Source organism: Miniopterus schreibersii (assembly GCF_964146895.1).
Source record: "Miniopterus schreibersii genome assembly, chromosome: 11".
NCBI lineage: Eukaryota > Metazoa > Chordata > Mammalia > Chiroptera > Miniopteridae > Miniopterus > Miniopterus schreibersii.
This window is the reverse complement of record NC_138111.1, coordinates 56,585,247-56,604,291: the sequence shown is the minus strand read 5'-3', so window position 1 is coordinate 56,604,291 and position 19,045 is coordinate 56,585,247. Positions and strand designations below refer to the sequence as shown.

Here is a 19,045-nt window from a genome sequence, read left to right as displayed (position 1 = left end):
TGAAGTCAGGTAGAGTTGATACCTCAAGCTTTGTTCTTTTTCTCAGAATTGATTTGGCTATTCTGGGTCTTTTGTGGTTCCATACAAATCTGATGATTTCTCATTCTATTTCTTTAAAAAAAATGACATTGGTATTTTGACGGGGATTGCATTAAATCTGTATATTGCTTTGGGTAATATGGCCAGTTTGACTATGTTGATTCTTCCAATCCTGAACATGGAATATTTTTCCATTTTGTTGTGTCTTTTTCAATCTCTTTTAATAATGCTTTGTAATTTTAGTATATAGATCTTTCACGTTCTTTGTTAAGTTTATTCCTAGGTATTTTATTCTTTTGGTTGCAATTGCAAAAGGAATTTTTTTTTTCTTTTTCTGAAGTTTTGTTGTTAGTATACAGGAAGGCAATGTATTTTTGTACATTGGTTTTGTATCCTGCAACTTTACTGTATTTGTTCATTGTTTCTAATAGTTTTTTGGTGGAGTCTTTAGGGTTTTCTGTATACAGAATCATGTCATCTGCAAAAAGTGAGTTTTATTTCTCCCTTCCCTATCTGGATGTCTTTTATTTCTTTCACTTGCCTTATTGCTCTGGCTAGGACTTCCAGGACTATGTTGAATAAGAGTGGTGAGAGTGGACATCTTTGTCTTGTTCCTGATCTTAGAGGAAAAGCTTTCAGTTTTTCATCATTGAGTATGATGATATTGGCTGAGGGTTTATCATGTATGGCCTTTATTATGTTAAGATACTTTCCTTATAGTCCTATTCTATTGAGTGTTTCCATCATAAATATATGTTGTATCTTGTCAAATGCTTTTTCTGCATCTATTAACAAGATCATATAATTTTTATCTTTTTCTTTTGTTAATGTGATGTATTACGTTGATTGATTTACATATGTTGAAACATCCTTGTGCCCCTGGAATGAACCCCATTTGATCATTGATGTATTATTTTTTTGATGTACTCCTGTATTCAATTTGCTAGTATTTTGTTTAGGATTTTTGCATATGTATTCATCAGAGATATTGGTCTGTAGTTTTCTCTTTTTGCGTTATCTTTGTCAGGCTCTGGTATCAGGGTTATATTGGCCTCATAAAATGTGTTAGGAAATATTGCCTCTTCTTCAACTTTTTGGAAGAGTTTGAGGATAGGTTTTAATTCTCCTTTGAACATTTGATAGAATTCACTGGTAAAGCCATTTGGTCCTGGACTTTTACTTTTGGGGAGCTTTTTGATAGTTGTTTCAATGTCCTCACTGCTAATTGGTCTATTTAGATTTTCCAGTTCTTCATGATTTAGTCTAGGCATGTAATATATTTCTAGGAACTTATCCATTCTTCTAGGTTATTGAATTTGGTGGCATATAGTCTTTCATAATATTCTAGTATGATCCTTTGTGTATATGTAATGTCTGTGGTGACTTCTCTCTCATTTCTGATTTTGTTTATATGATAAAGGGGACACTACATCAAGAAAACATAATGCTTCTTAATATATATACACCCAAACAGGGAGCACCGCATATATAAAGCAACTACTCACAGAACTAAAGGAAGAAACAAATCAAAACACAATCATAGTTAGGGACCTTAATACTCCATTGACAGCTCTAGACAGATCAACCAAACAGAAAATCAATAAAGAAATATGTGGTTTCCCTTTTTTTCTTAGTGAGAATCTAGCCAGGGGGGTTGTCAATTTTATTTATCTTTTCAAAGAACCAGTTCTTTGTTGTATTAATTTTTTGTATAGTCTTTTTGTTCTCTATTTCATTCAATTCTGCTCTAATTTTTATGATTTCCTTTCTTCTGCTGACTTTGGGTTGCTTTTGTTCTTTTTCTAGTTCTTTAAGATGTGATGTTAGGTTGTTTACTTGGGATTTCTCCTCTTTCTTGAGATAGGCCTGTAATGATATGAACTTCCCTCTTACTACTACTTTTGCTGCATCCCAGACTCAGCATATTGTCTCTCCTTGAGAATGTTCCATGTGCACTGGAGAAGAATGTGTAACCTGATGTTCTAGGATGAAAGACTCTGTAAATGTCAATTACAATGTCCATTTGGTCTAGCATTTCATTTAAGGCCGATATTTCTTAATTGGTTTTCTGTTTGGTTGATCTGTCTACAGCTGTCAATGGAGTATTAAGGTTCCCAACTATGATTGTGTTTTGATCTGTTTCTTCCTTTAGTTCTGTGAGTAGTTGCTTTATATATTGTGGTGCTCCCTGGTTGGGTCTCTATATATTAAGAAGCATTATGTTTTTTTCTTGTTTTTTTAAATATATCTTTATTGATTTCAGAGAGAGGAAAGGAGAGGGGGAGAGAGAGAGCTAGAAACATCAATGATGAGAGAGTCACTGATCGGCTGCCTCCTGCATGCCCCTGACTGGGGAATCGAGCCTGCAACTGCCCTGACCGGGAATGAATCCCGATCGCCTGGATCCTAGGTCGACGCTCAACCTCTGAGCCATGCCTGGCCAGGCAGCATTATGTTTTCTTGATGTAATGTCTCCTTTATCATTATAAAGTGTCCATCTTTTTCTCTTGTTATCTTTGTTGTCTTGAAGTCTATGTTGTCAGATGTAAGTATGGCTACACCTACTTTTTGGTGGATGTTATTTGCTTGGAGCATCATTTTCCACCTTTTTACTTTGAATCTATCTTTGCCTTTGCAGCTTAGATGTGTCTCTTATAGGCAGCATATGGTTAGGTATTGTTTCTTGATCCACTCTGCTACTCTGTGCCTCTTTATTGGTGAGTTCCAACCGTTTATATTTAGGGTAATTACTGATGTGTGAGGATTTCCTATAGCCATTTTACCTTTTGTTTTCTGGTAGCTCTGTGCCTCCATTGGTTCTCTTCCTTTGTACTTCTGTCTGTTGTTTTTGTTTGGTGGTTTTTCATACTTCTTTCCTCTGTGCCCTCTTTTATTAAGCTATGTGTTCCTGGTTTGGGGATTTTTGTGTGTGGTTACCATTAGGTTTATAAAAATTGAAGTTGCATCTATACAATAGTATTTTGTCTTCTGAGTTCCTCCTCCTTTGCCAGTTAAGACCTTTACCCCTCCCTTTTTATGTTTTTGTAGTCACAAGTTATCCCTGTTTATGCTGTAAGTTTTTTGGTGATCTTATTCATAGTGTTGTGACCTTATGTTCTTTGTTTCAAATAGAATCACTCCCTTGAGTACTTCCTGCAATGGAGGTTTTCTGGTGATAAAATCCTTCAGCTTCTGTATGTCTGGGACTGTCTTTATTTCTCCTTCCTATTTATAGGATAATTTTGCTGTATATATTATTCATGGCTGGTAATTTCTCTCTTTCAGACATTTGAATATATGGTTTCACTCTCTTCTGGCTTGTAGAGTTTCTGTTGAGAAGTCAGATGAAATTCTGGTGGGTTTTCCTTTGTAGGTCACTTCTTCCTTTTCCCTGCCTGCTTTGAGAATTTTTTCTGTATCAGTAATTGTTGGCAGTTTTAATACAATATGCCTTGGAGAGGGTCTCTTTGGATTGAGGTAACTAGGTGTTCTGTTTGCTTCTTGGATTCAAGGATCTAGTTCTTCCCATAGGTTTGGGAAGTTCTCATCCACTATATGTTTGAATAGACTCTCCATTCCCTTTTCCCTCTCTTCTTCCAGGATGCCTATTATTCTAATATTGCTTTTTCTGATGAAGGCAGATAGTTCTCGGGGGAGCTCTTTCATTTTTCTTTATGCTCATGTCTCTCTCTTCTCCCCTCTGCATCATTTCTAGGTTCCTATCTTCAATATCACTCATTCTTTCCTCCATCTGGTTGGCTCTGTTTTCTATGCTCAGTAGCTCATTCCTAATCTCCTTAATTGCATGCTTCATTTCCAGGATTTCTGATTGGTTCTTTTTTAAAGTTTCAATCTCTTTGGTAAAGTTCATTGATTTGTTTTCTGAGTGTACTGAATTGCCTGTCTGTATTTTCTCACATCTCATTGAGTATTTTCAGAATTGCAATCTTGAAATCTCTTTCATTTATATCACATATTTCCATGTGTTCCAGCTTGCTTTCTGGGGATTTTTCATTTTCTTTCTAATGATCCTCATTATCATGGTTGTTCATGGTATTTGCTACTCTCCTTTTTCTAGGCATAAATATCCTTTCTATAGCAACGTTCTCTGAAGAGGTCTTTCTACTATTTTTCAGTAGATGGCGCTGCATCACAGGGAGTTTTTACCTCTATGATTTCCCAGACTTGACCTCCGCTGGCTTATGTAAGATAGCACAGCAGCACGAGTTGGGGGTGGGGTTTGTTTTACCCTCACCTTAATGACGACCCAGACCTCCATGGAGTCCAGCCCCGAACACCAAACCCAGAGATCAGTCACAGAGGGAAGCAGCAATTCCACTGCAATAGCTCTTGGTTTACAGATAAAATGTTCCTCGACCCGACACTGAAGCAATGGGAGGCAAGTTTTGGGAGTCCAAGGGATGCCAGGGCTCTATGGTTCCATTTCTTTGTCAGAAACACCCCCACCCAGCAGTGGGTAGCTGCACAGCAGAACTCCGAGCTCTGTCAGACATCCACAGGCTTAATTGCTGTGCTCTCTGGTTGCCCTACGGGACTGCCCCTATAGTTCTCTGTTCCTCCCAGCTGAAGAAGCGCCTGCTACTGTCAACGTCCTCTCCTGTTTCAGCACACTTAGAGCTCCTGTCTGTAGGGCTGCGCCTGAGGGCCATCCCAGCTTTCCTCCCTTTTCTCCTCCTGACTTATTCCCAGTTGCCCACCTTTAGATGTTTTGATGGGTGGGTCTTTCAGGCATGCCTCTGTATTGAGTATGGAATTCTTTGTTGAATTATAGTTGGTTAACTTGTTGAAATTTCAGGGGGGGAGCCAAGGTGATCTCTCATGCTGGCATTCCTCTGACCCCTCCTAGGCTCTTTAGAAAGGACATCTAATATTGTTTCTCCTTTTTAACCTCATTTGTATGTAAAATTTCTGGTGTGAGCACACCATTTTCCTTTCCTCTGTAGTGTTTAATACAATAGAAATAAAATAAATATTAGACTATTTTTTATTTTTTTGCTAATCATCACCCAAGGATATTTTTTCCATTGCTTTTCAGAAAGAAAGTCAAAAGGATGGGGGGAAGAGGAGAGAGAGAAAGAGAGAAACATCAATGTGAGACATACACGACCAGGGAGCAGGGAGTGAACCCACAACCCAGGTACATGCCCTAGACTGGGAATCAAACCAGCAAACATTTGGATGTGAAGGCCGGGGCTCTAACCACTAAGCTACACCTGCCAGGGCAGTACTGTTTTTATGTCTCCTTTCCTGTAAGACAAATTTTCAACAACTATACATATTTATTTTGTTAACTTGTATTTCTTGATGGAAATTACACCATATGTCACTTAGATACGCAACTTATACATATAATCTGAATAGAAATGAATAAATAAATTTTACTATTCATTCTTCAATATCATTTACACAATGAAGGTTTTGATTTTGATTTTATAATAAACAAATTTAAGAAGTTTTCTTTGATAAAAATTTATTTAAAAAATGAAAATTAATAACATGGAAAGGTAAACATGTTTTATAAGTTTAAATATAATGTAAAGGTGAACATGTAATTACATGATTTTTTAATATTATAGATATGATAGATGCAAGAAAGGACAGATGAAATAAACAAATACAGATAGATAATAGATGGATGATAGATGATGTAGATAGCTAGATAGATGATAGATGATGATAGATAGATGATAGATAGATAGATAGATAGATAGATAGATAGATAGATAGATAGATAGATAGATGGATGATAGATAGATGATAGATAGATGATAGATAGATAGATAGATAGATAGATAGATAGATAGATAGATAGATAGATAGATAGATAGATAGATAGATAGATGGTAGACAGATGATAGACAAGCAGTAGGGCAGAAACCTCTTAGGGACTGATAAACCTGGAACTGAAATTTTTAAAATACTCTTATTCAAAAGTACTGATGATATATCTGCTGAATAAAATTCAGTAAATTCTGTGACTAAAGCAGAAATAAGAGCCTTTGACATGACCCAACACTCATGTGCAAAGGTGATCTGGCCCTTTGGTCAACGAGCATCATTTCCAGGAGGAGGCAGGTCTCGGTCCCTGTCGCTCAGCCTTTCCTGCAGGGTCCTTGCTGAAGAGAAGGCCCTCATGACTTCCACTCTGACCACTTCCCAGGCGCAGTCGCTGTGTCCCTTCCCTTTGAGGTAGAGCCTGATGCCCTGGAAGTACCTCTTCAAGGCCCGCGCAGGGCCCCGCGTCGCCAGGGCCGAGCCCTCCTCGGCCGTCCCCTGCCCCAGGCAGGCGTCCAGGTCCCCCAGCTGCCGGTGGAGCCCCTCGCCCAGCTGGCCCAGGAGGGTCGTGTTCCAGGCGGCAGGGGGGGGGCGCTGAGAGCAAGAGGTTGAAGACCTGCTGGAGCAGCTCGTGGAGGACAGTGGCGGCCTGGGCCCCCTGCACCTCACGGCCCTCCACCGTTTGCCTGGGGAATCGGAAGTCTTTTCTGTCCTTGAGACACAAGAAAGGGGACATTGTGCTCATTTGGCTCAGAAGCACTAAGTTGTCCCCGCTGAGCAGGACGTGGTGCTGAGGCAGGTGACAGCCCAGAGACCCCCCGGGGCCACAGCTGAGCAGCAACAGGGCCGAGAAGAGAGAGAGCAGGAGGGCCATGGGCGAGCGGGGGCGCTGCTGGCCTGCTGAGCTGGGTGTCTGGTGAACAGTCTTGGAGAAAGTGACAGAACAAGGCTGGCTAAGAGATTTTTCACACAATATATCATAAGAGAATGAACAAAAGTAAAAATTATAGGCGTGAATGTATGTATAGATATGTATTATAATCCTTCTTTAGAAAGTGTAATATTTGAAAGGTGTTAACAATTGAAAGAAACAGAAGAAGTCCAGAATTGCCTGGCCGAGCATGGCTCAGCGGTTGAGCATGGACCTAGGATCCAGGCGATCGGGGTTTGATTCCCGGTCAGGGCACTTGCCCAGGTGGTGGGCTCGATCCCCAGTTGGGGGCATGTAGGAGGCAGCCGTTCAATGACTCTCTCATCATTGATGTTTCTCTCTCTCTCTCTTTCTCCCTCCCTCTTTTTTCCTCTGTCTGAAATCAATAAAGATATATTCTTTTTAAAAAAAAGGTCCAGAATTGACAAGTTTTTCTCCTTTGGCTAAACTGGTTCATAAAGAAGTAGTAGAGGGGAGAAATACAAGGAACAAAAGATTAATGTCTTACAACTTATGGACAAGCAAACTAAAGCATTGGCTGGGCCATCTGAGGCAAAGATTCAAGAAATCCTCTCAAATTGATATTTCTCTCTGTGCTACATGAGAAATTCACACACCACACAAATAATTCAACTGATTCCTTTAACTTCACCACCTATTTCATCATTTTAACAATGACATTTGCTCAGGGCCCCCAAATATACATCAGGACACTCACAGAAACAAACCTGCATACAACAGTTTTGAAGAACATAGAGCTTCCACTCAACTTTGCTCTCTCACTTTGGCTTTCTATTCAGAATAGAACCCTTGAAGCTGAAACCACAACAGAGCCAGAGCACCTGTGCTTGGGGCCGGGCACTAAGGAGGGTGCAGGAGGGGATGGTATGAGGGGTGAATGCAGTCACTAAGCAGGACTGGGGACAGGGAGGGAGGAAGAGGAGCAGGTGCCCACATCAGCCACCAAATGCCCTGTATCTTCCCTGCTTCTCTCTACACGACCTCTCTCGGATATTTCTGCCACTGCTCCTTGCTGATGGAATAGAACTCAGTACAACCCTAACATAAGTACTGAATGTCTTCCATGTTTTCCAGGACTCTTCTCAATTCCATGGATTTCCAACTTTTTATAGGCATTTTCTGACTAGTGGTGGAACTGTTCTATAGGATTTAATAGACAGGTACTATTCTGAGATAGATTTATATAGAACAAAATAAGGATTTAGGTTTTCAGAACAAAAGAACTCACGAAGTTTACTTTGATTAGAATTTAATAAATACAGAAAAATGCAATTTTAATAACATAAAAAAGTAAGCATGATTTGTAAATTATAATATGAGGTAAGGGAAAATATTGGTCATATAAATACATAAATATGATAATATGGAATAATAAATAATAAACAATAGATAAATAAATAACATCAGTGCAGGTATTGTTTAGGGACTAATGTCCCTCCCAGGAGCTAAGTTTCATAAAATCTTCTTGCTTAATACTCTGTGACTAAAGCAGAAATAAGAGCCTTTGACATGACCCAACACTCATGTGCAAAGGTGATCTGGCCCTTTGGTCAACGAGCATCATTTCCAGGAGGAGGCAGGTCTCGGTCCTTGTCGCTCAGCCTTTCCTGCAGGGTCCTTGCTGAAGAGAAGGCCTTCATGACTTCCACTCTGACCACTTCCCAGGCGCAGTCGCTGTGTCCCTTCCCTTTGAGGTAGAGCCTGATGCCCTGGAAGTACCTCTTCAAGGCCAGCGCAGGGCCCCGCGTCGCCAGGGCCGAGCCCTCCTCGGCCGTCCCCTGCCCCAGGCAGGCGTCCAGGTCCCCCAGCTGCCGGTGGAGCCCCGCGCCCAGCTGGCCCAGGAGGGTCGTGTTCCAGGCGGCAGGGGGGGGCGCTGTGAGCAAGAGGTTGAAGACCTGCTGGAGCAGCTCGTGGAGGACAGTGGCGGCCTGGGCCCCCTGCACCTCACGGCCCTCCACCGTTTGCTTGGGGAATCCGAAGTCTTTTCTGTCCTTGAGACACAAGAAAGGGGACATTGTGCTCATTTCGCTCAGAAGCACTAAGTTGTCCCCGCTGAGCTGAGGCAGGTGACAGCCCAGAGACCCCCCGGGGCCACAGCTGAGCAGCAGCAGGGCCGAGAGGAGAGAGAGCAGGAGGGCCATGGGCGAGCGAGGGCGCTGCTGGCCTGCTGAGCTGGGCGCCTGCTGAACAGTCTGGGACCTCAGGTCCTCCAGTGGCCTTCTTTCTAAGCATGGCCTTTAAATAGGAAGCATGTTTCCCTTTCTAGACTCTTCTTTCTGTTTTCCCTTCCTTTTTTTACTTTCATTTGAGTTCTCCTTGTGGTCTAAGAGGATGTCATCACTCTACACTATTGGTTTTGCCGTTGTAATTTTCACACTAGATTTCAGATGTGTCCATCCAAGAGGATACATATCGGTCAAATGCGAAAATTCTTAGTCCTAAAAGCAGAAGTGTATGTAGGTGTGTAAATACTCCCACACCTGAACATTCTCATGTATATACTTTATTACATATATTGCTCTTCTCTATTAGAAACAAGATGTGGCCTTGAGCCCAGCTGGGTTGTCTGAGTGGTTGAGTGTCCACTTATAAAGCAGCAGGTCCTCCTTCAGTTCCTGGTATGGCACATGCCCTGGCTGTGGGCTCCGTCCCAGCAAGGGGCCTGCAGGAGGCAGCAGATCAAGGATTCTCTTATCATTGAAGTTTCTCTCTCTCTCTCACTCTCCCTTCCTCTCTCTGAAATCTATCATCTATCTATCTATCTATCTATCTATCTATCTATCTATCTATCTATCTATCTATCTATCATCTATCTATCTATCTATCATCTATCTATCTATCATCTATCTATCTATCTATCTATCTATCTATCTATCTATCTATCTATCTATCTATCTATCTATCTATCTATCATCTATCTATCATTATCTATCTATCATCTCTATCATCTATCTATCTATCTATCTATCTATCTATCTATCTATCTATCTATCATCTATCTATAATAAAGGCAATTGGCTTGAATGTGGGCAACACTTGTGGCCTCCTTCCTTTACATATGGAGCCAGGCTTCTTCAGCCATGGGTGTGTATTTTGTCAGGAACTTATCGGACCATGTATGGTAAATAAGCTCCTTAGAACCAAGGACTGGGTTTTGTTTACTGTTTTATTCACAGCACAGGCTGAGATTTGAAGTGAACCAGTGTCTGGGATGTTTCTGTTCCCTCTGGATCTCATTCATGCAGGTCTATGTGTTTATGTGTCAGGGGGCCACTAGGTCAGGACTTCTATCCACAGTGCCACTTCTTTCCAGCGTTTTGTAACTGGTCCTTCAGGTTCCTCAGACTGTGCCAGTCTCCACAGCAGGAATCTTCTTTCTTGGCTGGTGATGCCCTTGGGGAGATTCTAATATCAAGATAAGTTTTCCCAGTACCACCTCATTCACAAGTTTGATACGAGCTCTAGTAACCGTTTTCCTCTCAAATCACAGAGTGTCCGCAATGGAAACACTCCTGGACTCACTCCCGGAGGGCAGGCTGACCCCAATGTGAGGTCTTTATGCTTCCCTGGAAGTGGAGAGGCTTGTGTCTTTGCTGGCAAAACAGTCTGTCAGGCTCCTAGCCCTGCTCCCTGAAGTGTTTGTGTGAAGGACCCTGGTTCTCAGTGGTGGCCTCCTGCTCTAGGAGCCATTACCCAGGTCGCAGGAAATCTATAGACTTAAACGCTGAGAGAAAAAGTTTATTTTGTCTTTGTAGGTAGAGGAATTAATTATCCAATTGCATGTATTTTACCTTTAGTACGCCAATCATTTTTATTTGGCCAGTACAAGTTTCATTCAATTCTTTACCTAAATTATTGAAAACATGCTCAAAGTTTCTCAGCTGGTCACAGGAGATTCAGTGACATCCCTCAGTGGAACCTTTTAGTAGAGAAAGTGGTGAACTCCAGCTGTACATCCAGTCTGGGAGTTTCCAGGGGCTTCTCTGTTGGTCCATCTCTGCCTCATGCTCAGAGTGGAGGGCAGTGAGGCCCAGGCTGCTAGGTCAGGGAGAAAGAGCCTCCTTTCCTCTCCTGACTCGCTCTGTTTCATTTTAATTTCAGTGACAGCATAGTTCCTCGGAGAGGTCTTCTGGTTGTGGTCTGTCTTGCTCCTCTGGCTTTACTTCCTGCTTCATCCTGAGGTCCATACGAAGGGATGGAAAAGAAAGGCAGAGGCGCTTCACTGTTTTTCTCTAAGTTTTCAAGATTTCAGATTTTTCAGTTCAACTTTCCCAGGAAGCAAAACTGGCAGTTGTTTGTGGGGGAAAGTAAAACAAATATAATCCTGGATGTCACAGAAGTGAAAGAAGGGAAGGGACCTGTGTGCTGACAAAATGACCAAGTGTAAGTTGGTAAAATTCACTGTGGCCCACTTGAGGCCCTGGTGCCATGGCAGAGGGAAGGACGAAGGCCAGTGCTGAGCCCCCAAAGGCAGGAACCGGCTGCCTGGGCCAGAGGCTCCAAGAGGCCCCCTGGTCAGTGACCAGCCCTTCATTTCCCTTTCATTTAATCCTCATGGCATCAGCTCTGAGGACAGAAGGGAAGAGTCCCAGCCTCCAACTCTCAAGGCACTGGCAACCCCGACCCACAAGGCGGATATTAACCCTGGCCTGAGGGCATCATCTAGTTAATAAATCCCCTCAGGCAATGAAAAGATTGCCTCGAGGAATCTAGAATTAAGGAAAATGGAGTTTGATGATGCTAAAGTGTTCTGTTCTTCATCTAAATGATAATGATGAAAGTATTTGAAATAACAAAACCAAAATTTATTGAATGCTAACTATGAACTAGCGACCTTCCTAAGATCATTGAAATGATGAAATGAACCTTCTCAATAACCCTATTTGGATTATGTTCATTTATGCCACTGTTTGGAGGGCACTATAAATCTGGAAGCTCAAGTATTGTGAAGGTACCAAATATATCAAGTGAAATTAGAATCTCTTGGGAAACATTTTCCTCCCAAAAATTGTGTGGAAGGGAAATATTTTGATTTAGTTATATTTTTCAGCCTTATGAAGGAATTGTCCCAGACTAGTATTCTCATTGCAATTTCGTTATCTGTGCATCCCAAAGAGGTTGTGATGTTCATGACCTTGATGCTGTCTACACTGTGAAGTATGTGTTTACCCAGGAAGAAGACAAATCAGGTTAAAAACAGAAGAATGCTTGCCAGATCTCTCTAATCTGGAAAATGAAGATTATAGTAATGATTCTGGAAACAGTGTGATAAAAGGAGAAATTAGGCAAACAAATGATTAAAGCCCACCTCTCTGAAATGGTATAATCGATATTAATTAGATTTAAGATAAAGGATCTGTCTGACAGGAATATGGTGGAAAGAAGTTTTTCACAAACAGTTCTAGGATGGCTAGTTCCACATCAAAGAAGAAATCAATGTCAAATCTCATCTCATAGCACAGACCATAATAAAATCTTGATGGCATGAAGAGTTGACAGTCAGATTAGAGTTTTGAAACTTTTCTGTTAATCCTCACCTGAGATTTCCGGCATTTAACATTTAATCAGTAGACTTTGCATAAAGCACATTACCCTCCCTAAAGCAGGTGGGCCTCATCCTAGTAGATGAGCTTAGTAGAAAAAGACTGACCACACAAGATAAGAAGTTCTGCCAACCTACTGACTATGAACTTGAAATGCAACTCTAATTCTTTGGAGGGTTTCCAAGCTCTTGGCCCTGGTTTTGGAAATTGCCAACTAATATAGTCTTGCCAAGTGATGCCAAGCATTGTCCATCTCCTAAATCATTCCTCCCCTTTCCCCGCAGCCTGAGGGAAAGACAAGGCAGCAAAGACCAAAACCTGTGCAAATTTAACTGAGGGCCTGGGCAAGCCCCAACTGCAGAGCAGCAAATCCAAATGTTGACCATGAACCCAAAGGAGAGATGTGAGACCCCTGCCCACGTGCAGGCCCTCCCAGCTACCTTAGCAGTTCACACATCCTTCCTGGTAAAACACCTCAATGAAAATATTGTGCTGGTTATAGAAATTCCTTTCAAATTATGCCAAAATTGATACATTAGACTAAATAAGATGTCACTAGCTCTCAAGTAATGATGATACTATTCATTCACATTCCTTAGCTTAAATCAAATTTTGCTCTTCTGCTACCAAGGCAGAGTTTTTACTACTGAGTGAAAAAAATGTCAGGATCATTGTTCAGCAATATCCAATGAGAGTATTGTTCTATTTGATAATAGCTGATGTCTGATATGAGGAATAAATCTGTGAAACTCAAACTGCAGTATGGAGAGTTGTTTAATATTTCATGACATTTTCCTGCTCACCACGGAGTTCCATTTCTGGATCGGCAGGCCGCTCTGCCCGCCCCTAGAGTGCCATGGTGTGTGGAAGGGGGTTCACAGGGATGCTCCGGTCTGCAGAGCAAGTGGTAGGTAGAGAACACGTTTCCCTGTCCCTTTAACTGCCCAGTGCCAGGAACTCTTTCTCTTTGTGTAGACAAAGGGTAAGGAAACAGGCTCCCGACGGCATTAGAATCTACTGTTGCGGAGAAGCAGGCATTTTGTAGCGTGAGGGGACATCCCCAGGAAGCAGGAGGGTTTCTGTCGAGAGCAGAAGCCTCCCCTCCACTGGGTTGGCGCCCTTGCTGCGCGTGGCCACCAGGGGGCCGTCTTTCCCTGGGGGGAGTTGCATTTGCCCTCCACAAACTGGATCTTGCTTCCCGTTTCCTTTGGCTGCAGATTGAATTACATCATATCCCACCGACACTGAGGAAGGTTTCTCTTGCAGATGTTTCTGCAAAACCTGGAAATGTTCTTTAACTTTTGCTTTCTGCTTGAGATGTTCTGCTTTTTATGGAAACCTTGAAGCGGAGACCACACTGGAACAGAAAGCGGTTGTGCGAGGAGGCGCAGAGGGGAAGAGAGTAAATGACAGGGTGTGTGGGGATTTGAACCCGGAGAGGAAGGGAGCCGGTGTGACGGGGCAAGTGGTCTGGATTGCTGCGAGGGAGAGGGACCGAGGGGTTGTCCCAGGGACAGAATCATCAAAAGTCATGTTCTTCTGCCCTTTATCTAGGTATTTATTTCCCTCTCTTGGATGTTAATACAAGCCACCAATTCAACATGGAAAAAATAAGACACCTCTGAAATGAACTACAATTTTTCAGTCTTCTCTAGAATTCATGACCAATTTCTGTGTGTGTGTGTGTGTGTGTGTGTGTGTGTGTGTGTGTGTTTGGCTGCCTCCTTTGAGAGGTCCGTCACTGACCTGAAGCAGGTCCTAAGAATTTTTTATAACGGGTAAATGAATAGTGCCATCTATTCTGGGGTTTTTTAAGTACTCTGTTTTTACGGATCTCTCCGAGAGGAAGGAAGAGAAGGAGAGAGAGATGTCAGTGATGAGAGAGGGTCATTGCTCAGCTGCCTCCGGCATGGTATCTGTGAGCCAGAAACAAGGGCATGGGCCTGAGCAGGAATCCAGCTGAGATCTCCTGCATCACAGGGGACGCTCGACCACGGGGCCACGCAGGCCCGGCTGCCGCCCGCTCATGAACCAAGGTGCACCATCCAGCTTGGCGTTCCTCTTTCAATAAACACTAACAGTTTACGGGGGACAAAATAGAATATACACAAAGAAGGCTACATGGCTAAGCATAAAGAACATGTTTTTTAAAATAACACAATATAAAGGTACCCGTGCCTGATATTATACGAGCAAAACCAATGGAAATCTCATGAATAAATAAATACATAAGTAAGTAATAAGGAAAGAAATAATGGAGGTATGAACACACATCAGCATGGGCCTCTGTGAGTCACTAGGGCCTGCAGAGTTGAACCTGATGTGAAAGAATATTCCTGAAAATGTAACAAATTGATCTATCTGTCCTTTATTTATATCTGTGTTTTATGCCTACAAGAAGAAAGTGTAAGTAAAATTTAGTCATTTTATTCAGTAAAGGATTAAGAATAGATAAATTAAATGTTAAGCTACAATTACATTTAAAAGTTACTGTCAGTTAATTTAATATCATTAAAATGTTGATTTAATTGACATTGGATTTAATTCTTTTAAAATATGTTTTTCTTGACTTGAGGGAGAGAGGAAGGGACAGGGATAGAGAGAGGACCATGGATGAGAGAGGCTGCCTCTGGCACGCCCCCTACTGGGGGTCGATCCCACAACCCGGGCATGTGTCCCGGCGGAAAATCGAGCCAGAGGCCTCTTGGTTTACGGCTCAATGCTCAACCACTGAGCCACACTGGCTGGGCTCGATCATTTTAGTTCAATTTACTTTAACTTTCTACATAACTTTGAAGAGCAACTTTTAATGTCATACATATTGCTTATAGAAATGGTAATGTATCCAATTATGTATTCAAATAAAAAATTTTATAACACTTCATAATAATACAAGTGTATAGAAAAAATTTAAAATCATTTGCACTGTTAAACACCATTGAAAACTTAGATTATTATTACCACTTTTTTGTTAACTCTCACCTGAGGGTATTTTTTCCATGGATCTATAGGGGAGAGGGGAAGGGAGGGAGGAAGGGAGAGTGTGAGGGGAAGAGAAAAACAGAGAGGAAGAGACAGAGAGAGAGAGAGGAGAGAATGAAACATCTATGTGAGAGAGAAACGTCGATTTGTTGGCTCCCCCACACACCCTGACCTGAGCCTTGGATCAGGCCTGCAGCCCGGGTACCTGCTTCCGACAGGGAATGCTGCCAGTGCTCTAACTACTGAGGGAACCAGCCAGGGGAAAACTTAAATTGTTTTTTAACATTTATTTTTAAGTACTTCACTTGTGTTTCATTATTGTTTAAACATTTTCTTTATTCATTATTTATATGTTTGTTTGTTTAATTATTTATTATATTTTTTCCATCACTTATTTCCCCTAATTCACTTTTAATTTTACTTCGTACAAGAAAATAATCTTTAACTTCACCAGCTGCCAGATATTCATCTGGATATTGTCAACAACTTTTCTGCTTACCATTTGCCACTATTATTGCTGTGTTGAATGACTTTAGTAGAACTAAATAATAAAATTATTTGCAGTGGAGAGAAAGTCCTCCAATGAGCCATCAGGTCTCCATAGGTTTGTAGCACTGATCTTGCATATATTTTGTGTGTCTTCCCTGAACTCAGTGCTAAGCCTTCCAATATGATAGGCAAGAAAATCCAAAGAGAAAAATGAACGCTAAGGAATTTGATTTTGTTACATAGGGTTGAGTTCTGGGGCACCAAGAACCATTGTGGTACCTATGATATCAAACACTTTGGTTGGTTGTTTTCACCAAAAGTCCTTTAGTGCAAACAGGGTGAAGATGAAGAGTGGGTTCATTCACTAAGGGTGTCTCCTGATCCACTGAGCACCAGATCAGGGTCTATTTCTCAGCTTCTTTGCACTTAACGCATTTCATGAGAATAGTTTCAGACCAGCTTACAGGAGCATATGTGATATTGCCCTGCTCACTCCTGGCCTCCAACACATCCCATGTGTTCTACCATAATTTCTTTCTTTACAACCGAGTGGAATAGACTCAGGGTCTCAGAGAAATTGGATGTCCCACTACGAATATGGAAAGGTTTCAAAAGTAAACGAACCCATGACCGTCAATCGCTGCCTGCACAAGAGCCAAACGGAAGAGTCACCTGCTCAGGAATGCTTGCCTAGTGCTCCCATACAAAGGACACCTAAAGTCTATAATGATTGAAGTCTGGATAGTTTTCTTTTTATCAGAACAGCCAGCAGCAACTTAACTGACAAATGTCTTTAAGAAAACACTAAACTGAAGAATCTTTCCACTAAAAAAAAAAATGGGACCTCACCCTTTGGAAAAAGCAAATAGCCCCCACCGAATTTAAACCCCTAAAGAAATTACATCCTAAAACTGTTTCCTGAAGGTTGTAGCTCATGAACTCCTCTCTAAATACAGTTTTGTAAGTTGGTGATGTACAAGATGGTTTTAAAAGAACCCCACGCTTTTGGTTTCAGCTGTGTCTCAGCTGGTGCCCAAATGCCAGCTGATTGTTTGGGGACCTAGCAAACAATGCAACTGAATAGAGACAGTCACCAGTATAGCTTTCTTCCTCATTTATTGAGCTTCCTTGAAGTAATATTCTAGGATGAAAATGCGTATTTTAATCTCGATCCTAACGATCTCCCAGGCACAGGGACTGTATTTCTTTTCCTTCAGGTATTTACGGATTCTTCGGAAGTAATCCTGGACAGGCAGCTGAAAATCGGAACAAACCCGGTCTTCCTGCGTCTCGGAGAGGCGGTCCAGGTGGTGATGGAGGCTGAGGAAGAGGTCGGAGAGGAGGGTGCTGTTCCAGGGAGCGTGGCTCTGCTCTGAGACGAAGAGGTTGAAGGTCTGCTGCAGCATCCGTTGGGTCAAACAGGTGTGTTGTGTCTTCGACATTTCGATGATATTCCGCCTTTCCCAAGGAAACTTGAAGTCCCTTCTGTCATTCAGGCATTCGTGGGGAGCGATATTTTTCATCTGTCTCAAAACACTGACGATTCCCCAGTTGTCTAGGCCACGGATCCAAAGCTGGTCCCCGTCCAGAGCGCAAGCGGGGACCGAGCAGAGCATCGCTCCAGCCACCAGCCACAAATACATCTCGGCCAAGGGGAATTCCCGTGAGTCAGGGCACGGCCGCCAGGGGGCGCGCGGGCACGAGGGGCGCCAACTGTCTTGGCCGGTGCCCCGGAACGCGCGGTTCTCCGGCCGGCCGCCAGAGGGCGCGCAGGCGGCCTTGAGTGAGGCTGCCGCTGGGAAACGCAGACGCGGGAGCGCGCGGGGCGGTCGGGTGGCGGCGCGCAAAGGCTCGGGCCGCGCGCGCGCAGCAGCTTCGCGCGGCTTTAATAGTGAGCCGAGCACCGGCCGTTCCTCCGCTCCGACTGCGGAGAACGGAGCCCGGCCTGCGCCTGGCCGGAGCCCTGAGCCTCGGGAACGGAGCGCGGGACCTCGCCTTGGCTTTGCTCTCCCCGGACGTTGGGGCTTTCCTTTCGCCCAGAAACCGCAGCGAGGACATTTTTTACCAAGAATCCGCGTGCCGAGGGGACTGGAGAACGGGACCCGGAGCGTGTTGGGTGGTGGTTACAGACTCGGGGTGGTTTCTGCGCGAGATGCCCAGAGATTCTGAGCCGGCCTCGCGGAAGCGATGGGGCGCGACGGCAGGGTGCTGGGGACCGCGGACGGCAGTCGGGCGCCGCCGGACGGGGCCCCGAGGCCGCTGGAGCGGCCCCTGCACGGGCCCGGGAACCGCGGTGGAACAGAAAGCCGCTGCGTGACGGGGCGCAGAGGTAAGGAGAGGGACTGGCCGGTGCCGTGCGCTTTGCGCCCGGAGGAAGAAACCGGCGCGCGGGGGCGCGGGGGTGGCGGCGGGGAGGGGCGCGCGGGGACGGGCTTCGCGGCAGACCCCGCTGTCCTGCCTTTGCGGAGGCATTTACTGCGGGCTCTCGGCTGTGAACGCACCCTGCCCACCGGCTTTTCAAGCCGCAGCGCGCCCGAGCGGCCGGCTGCTTTGCTCGGCAAGGTGCTTGAAGTTCCTTACGGTCCTCTAAGCGCAGACGCGAGTTTGCTCGTGGGCGGTCAGTGGCGTTGGGACACGGACACGAGTATGCTCGTGGGCGGGCGGCAAGGACATAGAAACCACCATGTCATCATGGAAAAAATCAGACACCTGTTTGCAATGAGCAGTTTTTCAGGCTTCTCTGGAGTTCAGGACGGAATTCTGGGGTGTGTGTGTGTGTGTGTGTGTGTGTGTGTGTGTGTGTGTGTCTGCCTCCTTTTAGAGGCCAGTTACTGAACTGAAACAGGTGCGAAGGATTTCTTAGAAGGAACAAATAATGTTCTCCTATGTAGCTGGTCCAAGGAAAACAGGGAAATACCTACCACAGTGAAAGTTCTTCCTCTATGGAAGATATGATGCCAAGTGCCTCGAAATGCATGCGTTCGTCTGATAGTCACAGTAACTAAATATGTTTTGAACCTGTTTGATTGATGGGAAAACTGAGGCTTAGAAACCTAAGTACGTTGCTCAGCACCGCACAAATGTTCAAGCCGAATGGAACTGCAACAACATTTCTTCCCGGTGAGTTACGGCTGGTGCCTTTTTGTGAGTTCTGGTTTCTGGACTCCTGCTCTAATTGCTAAGTCTGTTGTTACTCCTGAATGACGCACAGCTTTCTCTTGCTCTGGGTTTACATTGTGTGTTT

The 19,045-nt window shown here is 43.6% G+C and overlaps 2 protein-coding genes and 1 pseudogene across 3 annotated transcripts; all 3 read right to left on the bottom strand.

Moving 5' to 3' along the window:
- Positions 1–6,105: 6,105 nt before the first annotated feature.
- On the bottom strand, positions 6,106–6,709 carry LOC308563562 (interferon omega-1-like; the record flags this gene model as incomplete). The annotated part of the gene is given in 2 exon segments (XM_081150782.1): positions 6,106–6,435; positions 6,437–6,709. Coding segments are annotated over 2 exon segments (603 nt in total).
- A 1,628-nt stretch (positions 6,710–8,337) lies between these two features.
- LOC308563560 (interferon omega-1 pseudogene) lies at positions 8,338–8,928 on the bottom strand (annotated as a pseudogene). The gene has a single exon. The product of its transcript is annotated as an interferon omega-1 pseudogene (transcript).
- A 7,988-nt stretch (positions 8,929–16,916) lies between these two features.
- Positions 16,917–17,444, bottom strand: LOC308563559 (interferon omega-1-like; the record flags this gene model as incomplete). Its single annotated transcript, XM_081150780.1, has 1 exon — positions 16,917–17,444. One exon carries the CDS (start codon positions 17,442–17,444, stop codon positions 16,917–16,919), a length of 528 nt encoding a protein of 175 aa, XP_081006906.1.
- Positions 17,445–19,045: the final 1,601 nt, after the last annotated feature.